This window comes from Malania oleifera, chromosome 6, assembly GCF_029873635.1.
Source record: "Malania oleifera isolate guangnan ecotype guangnan chromosome 6, ASM2987363v1, whole genome shotgun sequence".
Classification (NCBI taxonomy): Eukaryota; Viridiplantae; Streptophyta; class Magnoliopsida; order Santalales; family Ximeniaceae; genus Malania; species Malania oleifera.
Genome location: NC_080422.1, coordinates 70,679,234 through 70,696,850, shown reverse-complemented (window position 1 = coordinate 70,696,850; position 17,617 = coordinate 70,679,234). Strand labels below are relative to the sequence as shown.

At 36.0% G+C, this 17,617-nt stretch overlaps 1 protein-coding gene across 1 annotated transcript in view; it reads right to left on the bottom strand.

Moving 5' to 3' along the window:
* LOC131157359 (serine carboxypeptidase II-2) overlaps nt 1–13,222 on the bottom strand; it is a 38,581-nt gene extending 25,359 nt beyond the window's left edge. Inside the window, 7 exon segments of the mRNA XM_058111437.1 lie at nt 901–1,010; nt 1,013–1,163; nt 1,243–1,328; nt 10,379–10,471; nt 10,659–10,754; nt 11,659–11,766; nt 12,353–13,222. Coding sequence (XP_057967420.1) covers nt 901–1,010; nt 1,013–1,163; nt 1,243–1,328; nt 10,379–10,471; nt 10,659–10,754; nt 11,659–11,766; nt 12,353–12,653 — 945 coding nt within the window. The 5' untranslated portion in view covers nt 12,654–13,222.
* Nucleotides 13,223–17,617: the final 4,395 nt, after the last annotated feature.

The window sequence follows — 17,617 nt, the reverse complement described above, 5'->3', positions numbered from 1 at the left end:
ACATTAAAATCAATTGTATTGTCAAACCAATAACAGCCTGGATTGGAAAATCTAGAGAAATTTATTGCAAGGCTTAAGAGTTTAACCCTTTTGAAACTTTTCAATATTCTTTGATGGTTTGTCAATTGTCACCACTGTGATGGATGACTATCCAGCAGAAAGCTACATAATTACAGTCCAATCGAAATTCCTATAGCTAATATCAGAAGCTAACATTTAAGTTGATTCTTCCAGAATAGCCCATTCACTAAGCTAAATTATAACAAAAGTGTGAAGAATCACACAACAGGGCGTAAAGTTCAAAAAATTTCAAGTAAAAAAACAATTTTAATCACCTGGTTTTCAAAGATACTCTAAACAAAAAGTAGGTCATATAGGAAATTTAGAAAATGTTCATTTCCAGAAGGATTGTTGTGGACCAAGAGTCATCCTTGTACACATCAGGGAACTAGCAACCACTGAAAGATATTAGGCTTAAAGATACACTCAATGTCCTAATTTTTTTCAGTCAGTCCCAAGCCCAGGTAAAGGAACAGCCCGCATAATACTTGTCACATCTCTATGATATGAATCCTTACCAATTATGCAAGTAAGGGTTTAATAGCACTGAATTTGTCAGAGGAAACTGCCCATGATCATGTAAATTAGCGGAAAACAAATCATGTGGCCAACCCCAACTAGTGGAACTTAGACTTGGTTTGTTGTTTTTGTTGTAGGGTTAAAGATGCCAGAAAACTCTGCTGCCAAAAATTTCAGAAACTTTCAGAAACTCAATTTGGAACCTTGGGGATACTTTTAGATATATTCTATATCAAGATATACTGGAACAAGAAAGTCTTAACATAAATAAGTTAGGAGTTAAAACATCACTATAGATTTTTTAGGGGATGTGACACTCACAAGCCATCTTTTCAGCAGTTGACTTGATGAACTAACATTGGCAGTGCAGGGAGGAGTGAAGATGCTATATGGATCAATATTACCGAGTTCTTCATTAGCGATGTCCAAATCTTACCACATGATTTTGAGGGGTGTATAAATGACTGAGAATAACAAAGTACATTCAGCAGCTTGTATGTTTGATCTGAAATCAAACCAGCTGACCATATAAACTGGGAAAGCCCTAAGTGATCATGGTAGTTATCCATAACAGCATTTCCCACCTGCAAAACACAGTTTTTAAATTTGTCGCAATAACGTAGAAATATCCTGCACCACAAACACTATCAGAAAAATTCATACCATGTAACCCTTCAGATTGATTGGTTTATACCCAGATACCAAATTGTATCTTACAATTGCCTGGCTCAGCTGAGGAACATAATGACCTGAGACAGACTCCATAAATCAGACTAAACCTCTGCCATCAAACACAATATATTTTGCCAAAAAATAAATAACTTAACAGCCATATTTGTTGAATTACTACTTTAGTAGCTTCTCTACCTGTCAGCAAGCGCTACCCCTAGTTGAAAACACAAGTCCTAAATAGGAAAAAAAGAAAAACTGTGGGGTTTGCACCTGTTGTGGAAGTACCTTAGTTAGATATAGGTAATTTCCCATCCTATATCTACCAACGCTGCATTTCAAAAATGTTGAGGCAAGAAATGTGCGAAGAAATTCAAATGATCGTAAGGCATTTATAGAATGAATATATATATATTTTAAGACATAGGAACTCCAGCCACCAACGAGCCCTTTGGACCCCCTGATGCGCCACCTAATGTAAATCTGAATGCGGTCACGGCTTATACACACTCAGGCCGGAGGTTCAGGCTGAGCTAATCTTTTAGTAGATTCTCCAGCTACAAGAAATATTCCTTTTCTATTATCTTCTCGTTAACCTGGTATCAAAGCATTGACCCAAGACCCAAAACCCAAGTGGCATCGACACCAAGCCAATGCCAAGTCAAACCATAAAGCTCCTTCCCGCATGATTTTCCTATGTTTGAACAGTGAACCCCAAGCCTGAATTTGCCAGAATTGCTGGAAAATTGCTCAAGCCATTGCAACTTGGGTTTGACCATCTCCAACCAGTTTTATGAAAAATCAACACCTAGGCCTCCTCAGAACTCACTGATTTCCAAAAAAATCAAGAGCTTCGAGCCAATAAATACTGAGAAGAGTGACTCAAGATAAAAAAACAAATTTCATTAGGAGCTCAGTTGTGGAATCTGGAATTCAGACCTAACCATTAATCAAGAGGCGATATGAACAAAAGAACCTGTGAATACAGAAAATTCCACTGAAAACAAATCCTAATGATTCATTGGGTGGGGTGGTGGAACGAACCAGAACTAATTCATTTATTCTGAGGTTATGAGCTAACCCTACATCTGAAATGGATATTGAAAGAGTAAATAATCACTCGCGAATTGCTAAATTTTTTGATCAGATAAACGGCAACACAAAATAAAGATTCATTACAAAATACGAATCTTATCTATAACTTAAAAATTAAACATATATAACATATATCTATCAGTTTTAGTTATACATCCATTTCCAAACAAGATTTACAAATTCCTAATAGATTAAATAAATGAAATCTCAAACAATTTCAAAATTCAGTGTATTATGCACTAAATACATGTATATAAATATTAATATGTACAAATATTAAGTATAAATATTAAAATATTCAAAAATTATATATTCAATTCTTGATTTGCATATTCTTTCATCCATCAAAAGATCTTCACTAGCAAGAAATTTGCATGCCAATCTGGCCAACAGCTCGAACACCATCCATTGGCATGTGAGGCTCCATTCTTGTTTTACACTAATATGCTTCAATTAATTTCATAAATCATGTCATTAGGTCAATTATCATATTATCATGTCTTCCGATCAGGATTCATTAGTTTTTACTTGTCCAAGTTCATCTTCACTGAACCTAGATTTGGACATAAGCATTAAGTCTCTGCCCTAATGAATATTTGTTGGTCATACTTGGTTATTGGTGTTGTGCCATTGGTTTTCATTGTTGAAATCTAGTTTTATTGGTGATTAAGTGTATGAATGCCAAGAACTTAGTTCCTTCTCTGTAACCACAATGACAATGGACAAGTTCAAAGGTAGCAACTATCTACAGTGTTCTAATGCCGTCAAGATTTATTTGATTGATCTAGGTAAGTTTGAACATCTCTCTCAGTTAGGTCCTAGTAACAAGAATGGATACATGCATTCATGAGCATGCATTAATTGTCATGTTGCTATGCAATTCCATGGAACCCTTAATTACCAGAATATATGTGCCTTGATGCTTGTAAGTAGATCTGAGATTATGTCACTCTCTTGCATTCTAGTAATCACTCACCAGAATGATCTCTCCTTGGAGTATTTTCACAAGGGGATAAAAGAGTTCTTAGGTATTTAACAAAGATAAAGCACATTCATGAGAAGTTGAGCATCATGAACACGTAGAAACAAAGAAAGCTAATGACAGTTCTTCGAGTTTCAGCCAGTCTAAAGCCTGAATTTGAATCAATTTGATCACAGATTCTAGGTAGTGCAGTATTACCATCTTTTGATGATGCTTATTCCTGCATACTTCATTACTTCATGCCTCTCCAACACAACTTTTTACTGCACTCCTAATTCTAGCACAAAGTAGCCTACTTTATCAGAGTGGTACATGTACTCAGTCTTGCGGTAGCAGAGGTTCTTGGGCAGGTCCAAGACACTGTAGTGACGGAAACAAGCATGGTAGAGGACATAACAAAAAGTGCACTAATTGTCAAATACACTACACTCTTGATGTCCAATGAGATCGGCTGGTAAACAATGCCCCTCCCCCATCCCTCACCCCTTCACCAGGTGGCTAGTGTGTCCTCTTCAGTAATTAGTTGGATACAGAGAACTGTGTATATCTCAGAAGATGAATATTTCAAGTTTCTAGGTCTTTCATTAGGCATCTCTTTCTTTTGCATGCCATACTCAGTTAGGGAAGCCAACAGCTTGTGTACCTTAACTCTTCTTCTGGACCTTGGATTATAGATTCTGATGCCATTGATTTATATAACAGGCATGCTTGGATTCTTTTCCAAAACCAAGTAGTCCAAAGCATTGCCTAGTTCACCCCTGCTAACAGATCAACTACACTTCATGGCATGGGGACAATAGACCTACTTCTTCGGTTTCTCCTCTATTGTCTATAATTCTAATAGTGTTATCTTTGCTACTGAACAGCTGTTTTCATGGCATAGAGACAATGAAACTTGCTTCTTTTGTCTGCCTATCCTCTATTTTAAATATTCCTAACCTCCCTTTTGACCTTATGTCTGTTATCAAACTCACAAAATCCTTGAATTGTTCATTATCTTTTTCCCTGATTCTAATACTCTTCAAGACCTAAAGATGAGGGAGACGATTTGCGGAGAACCTGAAGTTAGAGGTCTCCATTAATTCATTGTCACCTCCCATGGCTTCTTTCACTACAGTTATACCTCTTCAGATTCCTCAAGAAGTTGAAGATCAACCTAAGTTGTTCAATATATTCTGTGCATTTTTCTTTGCAATTAAAACCCAGATTAACTTACCTGTTTACTTTCTTCATACGACAATGCAAAATCATACTTTAGTATCCAATTCACGACCAACATGGCTAACTCAAGCACCCTCCACCCTTCATCCTGTGCACACAGCCCACAACAAAGCATTGTTGCGAAAAGGAAGAGCAAAATTATTTTGGGTGTCACTTGTACATCTGGAACCCATCCTGGAGATGACATAAGACAAAATCTGATCTAGTACATTTTGAAGAGTTTTGCTGGTTTTGGGAAAAAAAAATTATTCTAAAATGAGATTTTTATTGGAAAATGAGAATTCTTAGGTGGAAATGATTTGGATTCCTTTCCAAGTTTTCTAAGGTATACGCAAGACATTAGATGCGCTTTGGTGTTACAAGACTTGTAGTTGAAAAGCTTAAATTTACGACTAGCACAGTCCTTGGGATAAGGCTTCAAGAAAATTTCGATCGGTATAAGGAAGAATAAAGTTCATCCTAGGGATAATAGGGGCCTGTTTAGTTATGGAAAACAATTTCCATTTTTTCCATTTTTAGTTTATGAAGAATTACAAAAAAAAGTCCACTAATTCTTCATTTTTACAACAGTTGTATAAAGAAAATGAAAGCAATGAAAAATTATGCCACTATTCACTTATGGTAATAGTTTTTTTTTTTTTTTTTCTAATTTTTCAAACAATTAAAAAAAAATCCACCTTATGAATTTATATAGGAAAGTTGGAAAACATCTTTTTATTGTTTTCTACATTTTTGATTTCTTACTTTGCATTTGGGAGCATGGAATTCAAATATTGGATTTGGTTTTGTGTGAATTTAGATAAAATACAGTATAAAATTGCATTGATTTTCTTCCAAAATGACACAAATCCAAATCCAAACCCCAAAAATCCATGTTCCTAAACACTACCTTGTACAATTTTCAGAAATTGAAAAACAAGTTTTCTTTTTTGTAACTATTTTGAAATCTAGATATAAAAAATGAAAAATTCTTTTGCACAACTAAAACTCTTTATTTTGTACCTTTTAAATTTGAATCCTGAAACTTAAAACAAGGTGGAGTGTTTATATTTCTTTGAAAAATTACAAAATGGAAAATGAAAATTGTTTTCCACGACTAAACAAACCCCAGACTTCCCCTTACTCTCTTCAAAATATTGTCCAAACCCTCTTCAAAATCTTATCCAAATCCTCCTCAGTGATGTAGGGGCTAGAATTGGACATGATGGTTGTTAAGGGAGAAGAAGTAAATCTAGAGGAGCACATGAAGTAGATGCCCCATAGTGAACTTGTGGTTAAGGTGTATTGGATGCGCGAGGTATATTGGGGACTGTCCCCCTTCTGATTGAGGTGTAGTGGATGCATGAGGTACTGAAAGGTGGTGTCCGAGAAACCACCATAGGCTTCAACGTAGAAGGATATTTTTGGGTTGGCAGCATTTTATTACCATGCCCCCTATAAATATGAGGAGCAATAGTATCATTGTTCATGCTTTTAGGTAAATTCACATGAGGGTTCAATGTAGTTCCTTAAGGTTGTGAAATTGATGTGCATGTGGGAATCATTTGACTAGTAAGTACTACTTGATATAGTATTTTAGTATTCTCCTAGAGAGCACCAAACACATCTTCTTAGGAGGTTTAAAATACGATATCATCTAAGTCATGTAGTTGGCAATGCTAGGGGATTCTTCGCACTTGGGAATTCTATAAACTCTACTCATACAATCGTCACACTAGTCATTACTCTATCATACATATCCTTAGAACATAAGTATATCTGCTGCAAACTCCCCTCTTTTCTAAAACCCACTATCAGACTTCCCTAGGTACTCTAGTCAACAAAGACCATATGCAAGTCCCTCATCTTTCCTCTAAACTTTTTCATTATTCTTCTTAGTAGGTAAATAGCGTCTCTTGTCGACCTCCCAAACTTAAAACCAACCTAATTCTCTGAGACCCTCATTAAGTTTAATTCCATGATATTACAATTTTTAATATCGCCTTTGTTTTTGTAAATAGGTACAAACGTACTTTTGCTCCATTCCTCTAGCATCGCCTTAGATTTTATAATAGTGTAGAACAAATTAGTTAACCATATACTTCCTTTAGCTCCTAAACATCTCCAAATACAATTGGGACGTTATAGACTCCCCACTTTTCATCATTTTTAAAGTCATCTTAACTTCAATGACGCTGATATTGCAAATAAATCTCAGTTTTTTTTGTGTTTTCTGTCACTTCTAGGTTTAAGCTTTCAATTGGTTTTCATGAAACAGCTTTCGTCTTCTTCTTCCACTGCGACATTATCATTTTCATCCTTTATGCATTTTATATTCCCTAAATATTTGCACTTGCTTTCTCTAGCTCTAGCTAGTTTATATATGCCTCTTTTCCTTTCTTTAAGATCTAGTTTAGGATATAAATTATTATAAGCTCTATGTTTAGCTTCAATAGTGCCCTTTCTTGTCTCTTCATACTTTTCAGAGTTTTCTATATTTCTACAATTTGGCCATGTGTTATACCAAATTCTTTTTGTCTTTAATACTTTTTAGACATCTTAATCCCACCACAACTTTCTTTCTTGGCTGAGCCTCTTCCTTTTTGGACTCACCTTAAATCTCTTTCCTAACGTTTTTTAAATAGAGTTAGCCATTCTATTCCACAAAGTGTTTGTATCTACTTTGCCCCCTCTAGTCCAATTGCTCTCTTGGATAATTTTATCTTCAAATTTTCCTATATTTTCTCCCTTCGAACTCCATCACCAAATCATAATGCATAGTTAAGGAGAGAGAAAATACGAGGAATCATGCGTCACGAAAATGACAAATGGCTTGAGCAACTTCACAAAAGGCTAAGGGGTCAGGATTCCCTTTAGTGAACCCTAGTTCGCACACCAAGCCAAAACTCTCTAAAGCATCCCAAGACCGAGATTGATAGTGACCCTACGATGTGTCTCTATGGCCAATCCCAACACACACTTCTAATTTTAACCTCCTAAAAGAATGCAAGCATAATATAGTTAATAATAATTCAAATTTGTGCACATGCAAAGTTAGTGTTGGTCAATCTCACAATTTAGAGCATAGCAGTAATTTTACACATTTACAAAATCTTAACTTTAGTTCACCGGTTCGGGGATTAGCAAGCTCGTGCATCTACTAGGGACCTCTTCCTTAGTCTATCCAATCCCATACGTTGGTTGGACTAAACATAGGCTATAGAAAGCATAGCTAAGCCCAGCCATCATTAGTTTATAAAACAAACACACCCTATATGACTTAAAAACAATCTCCTTGAGCATGATGCGGGAGAGTCAGTGAGATTGTAACTGGTTTTGTGTAAGACTGTTCTCAACTCAGTTGTGATATTGATATGACAACGACAACGACAACAACAAGCCAAGCTAAGAACCCTAAGGTGGGGTCACCTACATGAATCCTCTTCCACCAATTATAGAATCATGAACAATTTCCTCTAACAATTTATTGAATGTTTACGTCAATGATATAGGAAGGACAGTCAATCATTATCAAGGCACAAAGAATCTAAAGCAATTCTCGTAGGCAAAGTTTGAAACAAATGATTTGGGAGCAGTGAAATACTTATTGAGAATTGAGGTAGCTGGCTCTCATTTAGGAGTTGTTTTGAGACTCTGTCACAAAGAAAATATCTTCTTAATTAGTTGGATGGGATAGGTTTCTTGAGATCCAAACCCATTGTGCTTCCATGGATGCTGATTGTAAGTTAATGTCGAAACTGTAAATTAATGTCAGATGGAGGTGAACTATTAGCTCAACTAGGACAATACCAAAGACTAGCTGGAAAGAGTTTAAGTATCTTACAATCACAAAGCTAGATAATCTTTCGCAACTACTGTTTTTAGTCAGTTTCTGGATTCTTCTTGAACTAGGATGTTATTCCTATTTTGCGATATCTAAGATGCTACAGCTATAAGTATTTTATACCAAAAGGAAACAGAAAATAAATGGGAAAAATAAAGAGAAAGTGAAAATCATAGGAGGACTCAACTTAGGGCTTAGTTCTCAATATTCAGATCTCTCACTCATGGTTACACATCCAGCCTTTATATAGGCTTTCTACTAATAAAAATAAGGACAAAACCTCTAGGAAATAATACCAAATCCTAAAGGAAAGAATCCCTAAGGAAACAATATCAAATCCCCAAAAAGTATACAACGACATAATTGTAAAATACCAACTATCATAAAAACCCTAGATAATCATAAAGACCTTATATTATATCTTTGCCAATGGTATACATAAAGGTCTTGCTAAGTGGTGATCCCATAACCAGGCCTAAGCACACAGAAGTTGATCGTTTATTCTAAAAAAGCTTTTGCAAAAGCTTATCAAGACAACTCATGTGAAGCTTGAGTATCAATAGCTGATTTATTTGATAAGTCATTAGGGGACACCTTATGTTCATTTATAACAAGCTAGGAGCATACGATATATATGATCCAGCTCAAGGGGGATTGTAGCAGTTTTAGCATGTGTTAAGGGGCATTATCATCCTTTTATGCATAAGAGATATTATAAATACAGTAGGAGATCTAATCATATGGAAGGTTCTCCAATCACAAATCTTATTTTTCCTCATTCTATTTTCTCTTATAATACTATGTTCTGCAAGCAGTTATTTAGCAAAACAACAAAATCTCCCTTCACTTACCCCAACTACTCTATCTCCTTTTATCATACCCTTAGAGATCATGATCAGTTTTACAGCCAGCAATTTGAAACTCAGGGAGCCTCAATCCCTTGAGTTCTTATGAACCGAGTGCAGGTTAAAGACTCATAAGAAGGACGCCTATTTAAAATATATATATATAAGAAATGGAGAGCCCATTTCATTTGGGATTATGACCTTCAGAAAGCATTCAGAGAATTATACTGTGATGAAGCCAACTTTGTTAACGTCCCCTTCTTTTGTTGAGGTGTCCTACTAATGTTATCTTTTGTTTCATTCCTTTTTTCACAACCATACCAATTAGCATATTTAATCTATTCTAAATCCTTAAAGAGTTAAAATAATGTTAGTTGCAATATATTAAAGCTAGTAACGAAACATCACGAGACAACAAAATTTTTTTGCGTCTAGTTAGATTACAACTTTACCTAAAAGCATAAGCTTATAGGTTGTGGACCAACAATGTATATCAAGCCTTAAGACTCCCCCGCATGTGCAGCCAAATAACACATGGAGAAAGAAACAAATGAGATAACACCCATTACAAGGAATATAATCGTTTTTAAATACCACAAAATAAATGTGGGCAATAAGACTAGAACCCAGGGCCTCCTAGTGACCAACATTGATACCATGTTAGCTTAAGCTGTTAGGTTGTGGGCCAACAATGTATATGAAGCTTTAGCAGAGCCTAATTTTGAACCAACAATAAATTAACCCTAATTTCCTCAAATATCATAAGGTATGTTAAATCTTGTGTTGGTCACAACCTAAAACTTTTACCTTTAGGTCAAACAGAGATCTAATATTGTATTAGAGCCATGGCTGCCCTGTTTCTATTTTTGTTGCCAGCTTTTATTGTTGTTTTGTCAAAAATTATAATATTCCTCAAAGTGAATGCCATTCATTGTTTATTTTCACCTCCATAAGAAATTGCACTGCACATATTAAGGCTAGGAATACATTGTGAGCCCAAAACCTAATGGCTTAAGTTTCTAGATCAAGCAGAAACCTAACAAGCCCAAAGAGGTATATATTCCTTGATTCTGGTTCACCGCACAGTTATTCTGTAAATTTATTGGCAAGGGCAGAAGAGGTTTCTTTGTGCACTAGCTCAACAAATAAATGTATTCCCACTACCTGCATAACTCTCTCCAGTGATATAGAAGTCTCTTCCTTTGTATTGGGGAAAACGCTCAAACCACTTCAATAAAAATGCTAGTGAGTCTTCAGCTGCACCACAAGGATGGTAAAATTTCAATTAATTATTTGTTTATTTATTTTTGTAAGTGAAAACTTCAATTCAAGGACACAAGGGGGTAGCAACACGAGGTAAATAGGCATCAAGTGTATGAGACACACGAGGTTAATAGGCATCAAGTGTATGAGACACAGTATGAGAAGGGGGTAAGAGTAGTACCAGTCCTTTTATCTCCATTATTCAGCACATCAAAGGATGTGTTTGAATATGAAAAACCAACTCCAACAGGCGAGTCGAGAAATAGAATGTTGGCAACTGCAACATAAATGAGTCCATATAAAACCTAACAAGGATATTCTGAAATTTTAACATTTCAGAAAGAAAAATAAAAAAATAAATCTTCGGAGAGAGCTACATCATAATATCTGTTTAACTGCAAAATAATACTCGAGTTTCAGGTATCCAGATAGAAAATCAGCAAAAGCTACTTTTTAATGATAATGTCACAATGGTGTATGCATACTGAGTCAAGTGACAAAGAAATTAAACATGCAAGATAAAAGAAAGGTTAGAAAAAATTATATAGTTACATGCATGTACATTTGTTATGACCACTAAAACCATCCAGATCTGTGCTTAACAAGATGCCAAGAATTATTTTGTCCATAAGATTAATAATGTCCATGTATATATTTAAATATAAATGGTAATGGATAAAATCAAGTCATGCAGTAACTAAAATAAGGAAATAGAATGTCCCTGGGTATACTACTAAAATAAAGACATGCGATGTACCTAGGTATGCTAATTTGGAACTCTGAAGGGGAGAACAGGAGCATGCAACCCTTTGGAATTCGGATTTTGTTTACAATAGTACAAAGGATAAGCTATTTAAATGGCAAAAATATAACAGTTATTGAGGTCATTCTACAAGTAATATAGAAGAATAGATAATATATATTCACATGCTTGGCAAGCATACATTTGTAGTGACCGCTAATCAATCTAGTGTGGAGTTAACACGAACTATTCGTTACCTAGAAGATTAAAAATATCAACAAATGCATTTAAAAAATATAAACAGAATATGAATACAATCATGTTGTGCATTGATTAAAATGCACTAATATATGTAGGTAAACTGATTAAAATATGGGCATTACTATCTGAGTTGCATGACCTTAAATGCGCCATTTACAGATTTGCAAGAGATTCATACCTTGATTCCAAGAGTAAGGGTTCAAATAAAGTGTTTTCCCATCTTCCTTTATATGAAAAGGGCCTATTTCTTCTGCCTCCCCGTAAGCAATGGATGAACATCCAGGCCCTACACAAAAAGCGTTTGTGTCAGAAACACTGCTTAGTAATACCAACCACTGCGAAAAACCATATGACCTATCCATCGAATCTTAGAGAATCAAAATGGCAAAAAGCAAAACCTTTGAAGTTCGAAATTTTTTATTGATATGAATGAGCCGATTTGATCCTTAAAGAAATTAGAATTACACGACAAGACCGTATCGGACCCCACCCCCCCTCCCAGCCAAACACACACACAAAGAGTTCAGTAAACATGTGGTCCATTAACAGAATGCTCCCACTTACTCAAAGGGTCCATTCGCATCAAGAAATTTGTTCAGGAGAAGACAGAAAATAAGAAGGAAATTTATTTTTTAGTGTATTTTCTTTCTATATCAAATATCATTAAAAATAAAAAGTTGAAGGCGAAAAAAAAAAAAAGCACGATTGATCATCATAGCATTGAAAAAAAAGGCTACTGTCCACTTACTTATACGATTTAGAAACAAAAAGCAAAATCATCCATAATGACAATCTATGATACACGAGACAACTCGAAAGGCAAAGCAAGAGTGATAAATAAGATGAGAAGTAGGACAGGCAAAAAGAATGACCTCCATTGAGCCAAAGAACAAGTGGCTTAGAAGAGGGGCCTTCAGCGGCTTCAATGAACCAGTAGAAGAGTGCCCTCCCGAAGTGCTCATTGACGGTGACATACCCAGAGTAATGGTCGAAGCTGACATCAAAATTTTGACCCGGAAGGTGAAGAACCTTGTCCAGTTGCTGTTGAACAACTGGGTCTGGAGAAGAACGGCTGGTACACCTACCCACACGAAGATTGACTGGTAGGAGGATGAATGCGAGAAGAACAAAGATTGCCCAGTTCAGCTCAGGCATTTTTTTTATTATTACCATTATTATTTTTTGTTGTCGGGCTTGAGGTAGAGGCAGCTGAAGGAGGATGGGCAGCGAGGATTTGGTTCTGCTTGCACGTAAGAAGAGAAGGGGTTGGCCTCAGAGCCCTTACCCAACCAGTGGCCACGATTTTCGCACAGGAGGCTGTCACTGACTCTTTTCTTTTTATCAGTGAAGGTAAATTCTGTCACTCTACCCTCGCCCACAACAGCGCAGAAGGCCATCGCGCGTGCCTGGCGGTTTTGCAGCTTTTTCCTGACAACAAGTCATCGTTCGCTTAGTTTGGAGACCTTTGATGCAAGCCGATGCCTGAAATTACTCGTGAGCTCCGCTACCTTACAAAGTTACAATAGGTCGTAATCATAATTTAATTGAAAAACTGATGTTTCTCTCCCAGAAGTCTTTAGAAAATTATTCCAGACTGTTGAAGACACAGCTACGTCTCCACCTCAGCACTCGAGCAGGCAACTCTCAGCGCACAGCAAAACAACCACTCAACTGCCTCATATTTCCTTGGAATCTCATTCTAACAGAATAGCTGAGCTGGCAGAATAAAGTTGTAATTTGCCATTGCCTATATATTGAGTTTTTCCTTCTTTTTTAAAACATATATTTGTCATTGGTTACGTCTGAATTATTTCGAAAAATATTTTCCTAAAAAATATATTCTTTAATATATTTTAAAAAAAATGGATAAAATCAGAAAAAAACTCTATATATTTTGGCCTTGCTCACTGTGTACATATACTGAAAATAATGAATACAAAGCAAAAACTTATTTTCCTGTATCTCTCTTTTGCCTTTTCCTTCATGCATTTGCTTTTACTTTAACATGGTATCTCAGAGCCCTTCTTTGTTTGGACTCACGTCTCGATCCAGTATTCAATAGATTTCATGGCCTCAGACACCGATTCAGATTCCTCCTCTGCTCCACCTTCTCCTCCTCCACCCCCTCCACCTCTGTCCCCCAACCTCTCATATTTTCCTACTTCCTCTCACTTCATCACAACGAAACTTACCATCGACAACTACCTTCTCTGGAAGACTCAGATGGTTCCCTTCTTGAAGGGACATCAACTCTTTGGCTTTCTTGATGGCTCCATCCCACCGCCTCCTTCACAGCTCCACAGCAAACCGAATGCCGACTACCAGCGATGGGTTCAGCAAGATCAGCTTCTGATGTCTACTCTTACTGCGTCTCTCTCTGACTATGTTCTGGCTCAGGTGATTGACTGTACCTCTTCCTGTGACGTTTGGAAGACTCTACAACATTTGTTTGCCGCCAAGTCCTCGGCTCATGTTGTTCACACTCGATACCAATTAGCATCGCTCAAGAAGGGCCTTGAATCTGTCTCTGATTACTTCGGTCGTGCTAAAAACTTGGCCTCGACCCTGTCTGCGGCTAGTCATCCTCTCACCGACTCTGAGTTCTCTATCTGCCTCCTCGCCGGCCTTGGTACTGAGTATGAGTCGCTTGTCACCTCCTTGACCACTCGTCCAGACTCTCTTTCTCCCCATCAGATCTACAGTTATCTCTTAAACCATGAGTCCCACTTAAATCACCAAACTCAAGCTCTATTATCTGCCACACCTCTGGCTGCCAACGCCACTTCTGTTCGACCTCCCTTCCCAGGGCATTCCCGTGGCCGTCACTTCACTTCATATCGTGACAGTTCCTCAGATTCCTCTCGTCCTCAATGTCAGGTGTGCAACAAGTACGGACATACAGCCCAAACCTGCTATTACCGCTTTGATCAAGCTTTTCAGTCACCACCTCCACCTTCCCTTGTGGCCAACAATACCACCCTCTCTGTGCCTTCACCTCCGGCACATACCTGGTTTCCTGACACGGCTGCCAAGCACCATTTCACTTCGGACTTTGGGAATCTTAACCTGGATTCGGTTTCGTATCAGGGGCCTGATCACGTCAGTATTGGCGATGGATCTTCCTTACCCATTCAACATTCTGGCTCTGCCCAATTGCACACTTCCTCTAGCAATTTTCTCCTAACAAATTTACTCCATGTTCCTGCTATTACTCGCAATCTTCTCCCTGTTCGTCAATTTTGTCAGACATAAAGTTCTGCGTATTATAGAAAGCTAACATAAAATATGATTTGCATGGCAACATAACTGTTCATCAAATGTAATTTTAAATGGCGTCTCTCAGGGACTGAAAGTTTACGTTAGGCTTGAATAAACATAATGAAGGAGACCTATTTCTATTATATCTCCCTAAATTTAAACCCCGGATATTTAATATAAAAAGCCCAAATTTTAACAAATAGAATGTAATTAGTTTTGATCTACTTTTGTTGGGTTAAGATCTATATACTAATTACTATAGTATGATTGCATAATAAAATTGAACAAAAATATAATGGGAATGAGATGTGAACTTGGGGATGACAATACTTACAAACCTGGATCCAACATCTTGACTGTGATGGCGAGCTTAAAATTAATTTGTGTGAGGAAATTAATCGTATCAAGAGTTATATAGAATCATTGATGTTGATAATCATTTGTTATCCAAATATAATAAAATAAATTAGGTGAATGTATGCAAGTTAAGTTGAAAAATCAAAGAGGAAAGAGTACAAAACAATGCAATCAATCTGTCACTTAATGGGAGTTGATTCGCCCTAGTCCCCTTCCTTGGTTTAGCGCCACTCGATAGTGGTTGACCAACCCTCCGCATGCTGTAAATTGGTCCAATAAAATTTAAAATTTTTTTAATTGTTTTCATCTAATTGGTTGATGGAGCTAGAGATGCTAAGTGTCTTGATAATTGTCACATGCCAAGAACAACCAGGGTCATTGGTAGCTATTGATTAATAATTTTTAGTTTGAACTTGAATTCTTAAATTTTAAATTCAAATGTTGTTTACCTCTTTCCTTTTGAGTAGTTTGCAAATAGATCATCAGGAGACCTTTTGGACATGTATAAGTGAGGCAAGGAAGGATGTTGCAAAGGATATATGAGAATTTGAGTTTATTTAGGACTTTGAAAAAAGTTCATTTCTTTTTGAAATTTGGAAGATCTCGCATTCCTATTTTTTTTTTTTTAGGGTGTGTGCATTCAAAAGAGTGTACCCCCACTTGCAAACCTTGGGTGTATCATTATAAGGCCAATCTTATTACCTTACCTTTATTATTTTCAAGTATCATTTTGGTTTTTACATGAAAGTATGTGTGCTACCATATGATTTGTTTATTGATATTTTTTGTCTGAATTCATGTAATACTTGATAAAAGGTGTCATCTAGGATTTGTTTGACATGAGATCATAGACTTATTTGTGAAGGAATTGTATAAACTAGCACCAAATTTGCATTTTCCAAGAGGAGACATGCAAATGATCAACAAGGCTACAAGTACAGTCCATTGCCTCTTGAGATGGTTGATTGGCCTCTATAGGTGGTTGACGTAGTCAACTGACCTATCTAGAGGCCATGTATTCGGCCATTTTCCTTTTTTTATTTTATTTTATGATTTTATGTGAATTTCATAGGTCTAGACACTCTCTACAGTGTATGGTCAAGATTGAATGACGATTTCATGATGTGGTTTTATGATTTGTCCATTAAAAAAACTAAAAATTCATCTTTAAAGTGTTTTCAAAGGATTTTAGGTTTTAAATTTTTTAAAACCAAAATCTTGAAGTGAATGTTCATGATGCAACTTTCGGGCATTCTTTAGAGTCTTCAAGTTTTTCTAAAATAAATTTTCAAGGTGGGGTTGTCGTTCTCCCACCAAAAAACCATTTTCTAATTTTAAGGAAGAAAATGATATTTTTTTTTTCAAAATAATCACCTATGAAGTGACTTGAGGGTGAAAGAATGTTTCATTTTTTAAACTTAAACCTGACTTCAAATTTTATGCTTTCAAAAGATTCATTGGAAAGTCAAAGTTTTAAAATAAAAATGGAGATTTTTCAATTAAAATTTCAAGTATTTTCAAGGGACTTCAAGTGATTTCAAGGATTTCTAAAGATTCATTAATATATTTTATAATCTCAAAATTGAAAATGTGTTGACGAACTAAAGACTGTTAGATTCATTGTAAAGGATATGTAGGCAATCTATAAATGTATGTTGGCTCAAAGGCAACCCAAAAGGGGCTGGTGAATTGGGTTCAATGAAAATCAAAAGCACTTAATACAAAATTTAAAGCAAATTAAAACAAGCAAACAAATACACAAATATAAAAGCAATTAAATCAAAGAGAAAGGAAGAAATATTTGCAAACTCTTTTATAGTGGTTTGACAACCGACCTATCTCCACTCTCTCAAGACCAACTGATGCGAACCTCAATCGACACGCATTGAGACCCAGCAAAAAATGTTGGAATGCTTGCCTAAGAAAGTTAAAATTCAGATTTTGATAGGAAATCCGACCCAACGTTTATAAATGAAACGTGAACCAAAAGTATAAACAAACCCCGACCCAATGATTATAGCTTAATCATGAACCGAAGGTATAAAATTTGAACGCCACAAGGAAGAATCCTTAATAAGTTCGAAAGTTCTCTAAAGAACCAAAGAAGAAACAAATCCTTACTTTTTCTTGATTTCTATTCAATGATCCCTTTAGCTCTTACAATGGTGAGATATATATATATATATATATATATATATATATATATATATATATATATATATAGCTAGCATGGGGGAAAAGGATATTAAACACTTAACAATTCCCACACAAACATGGGAGACAAGGACATTAAATACTTAGAAATTCCTACACAAACATGGGAGATAAGGACATTAAATATATCAACTTAGTAGACACATTAATGACTCACAACTTACTAAAAACCCATGCAAGTTAAGTTGTCTTACAAATTACAAATTAAATGTAAAGAAAAAAAGCCACAAATTCAAATCCCACAATTGTATAGCACACCATTAATAAGGAGATTACAACTATTAAGCAAGATTAGCTCCATCAAAAAC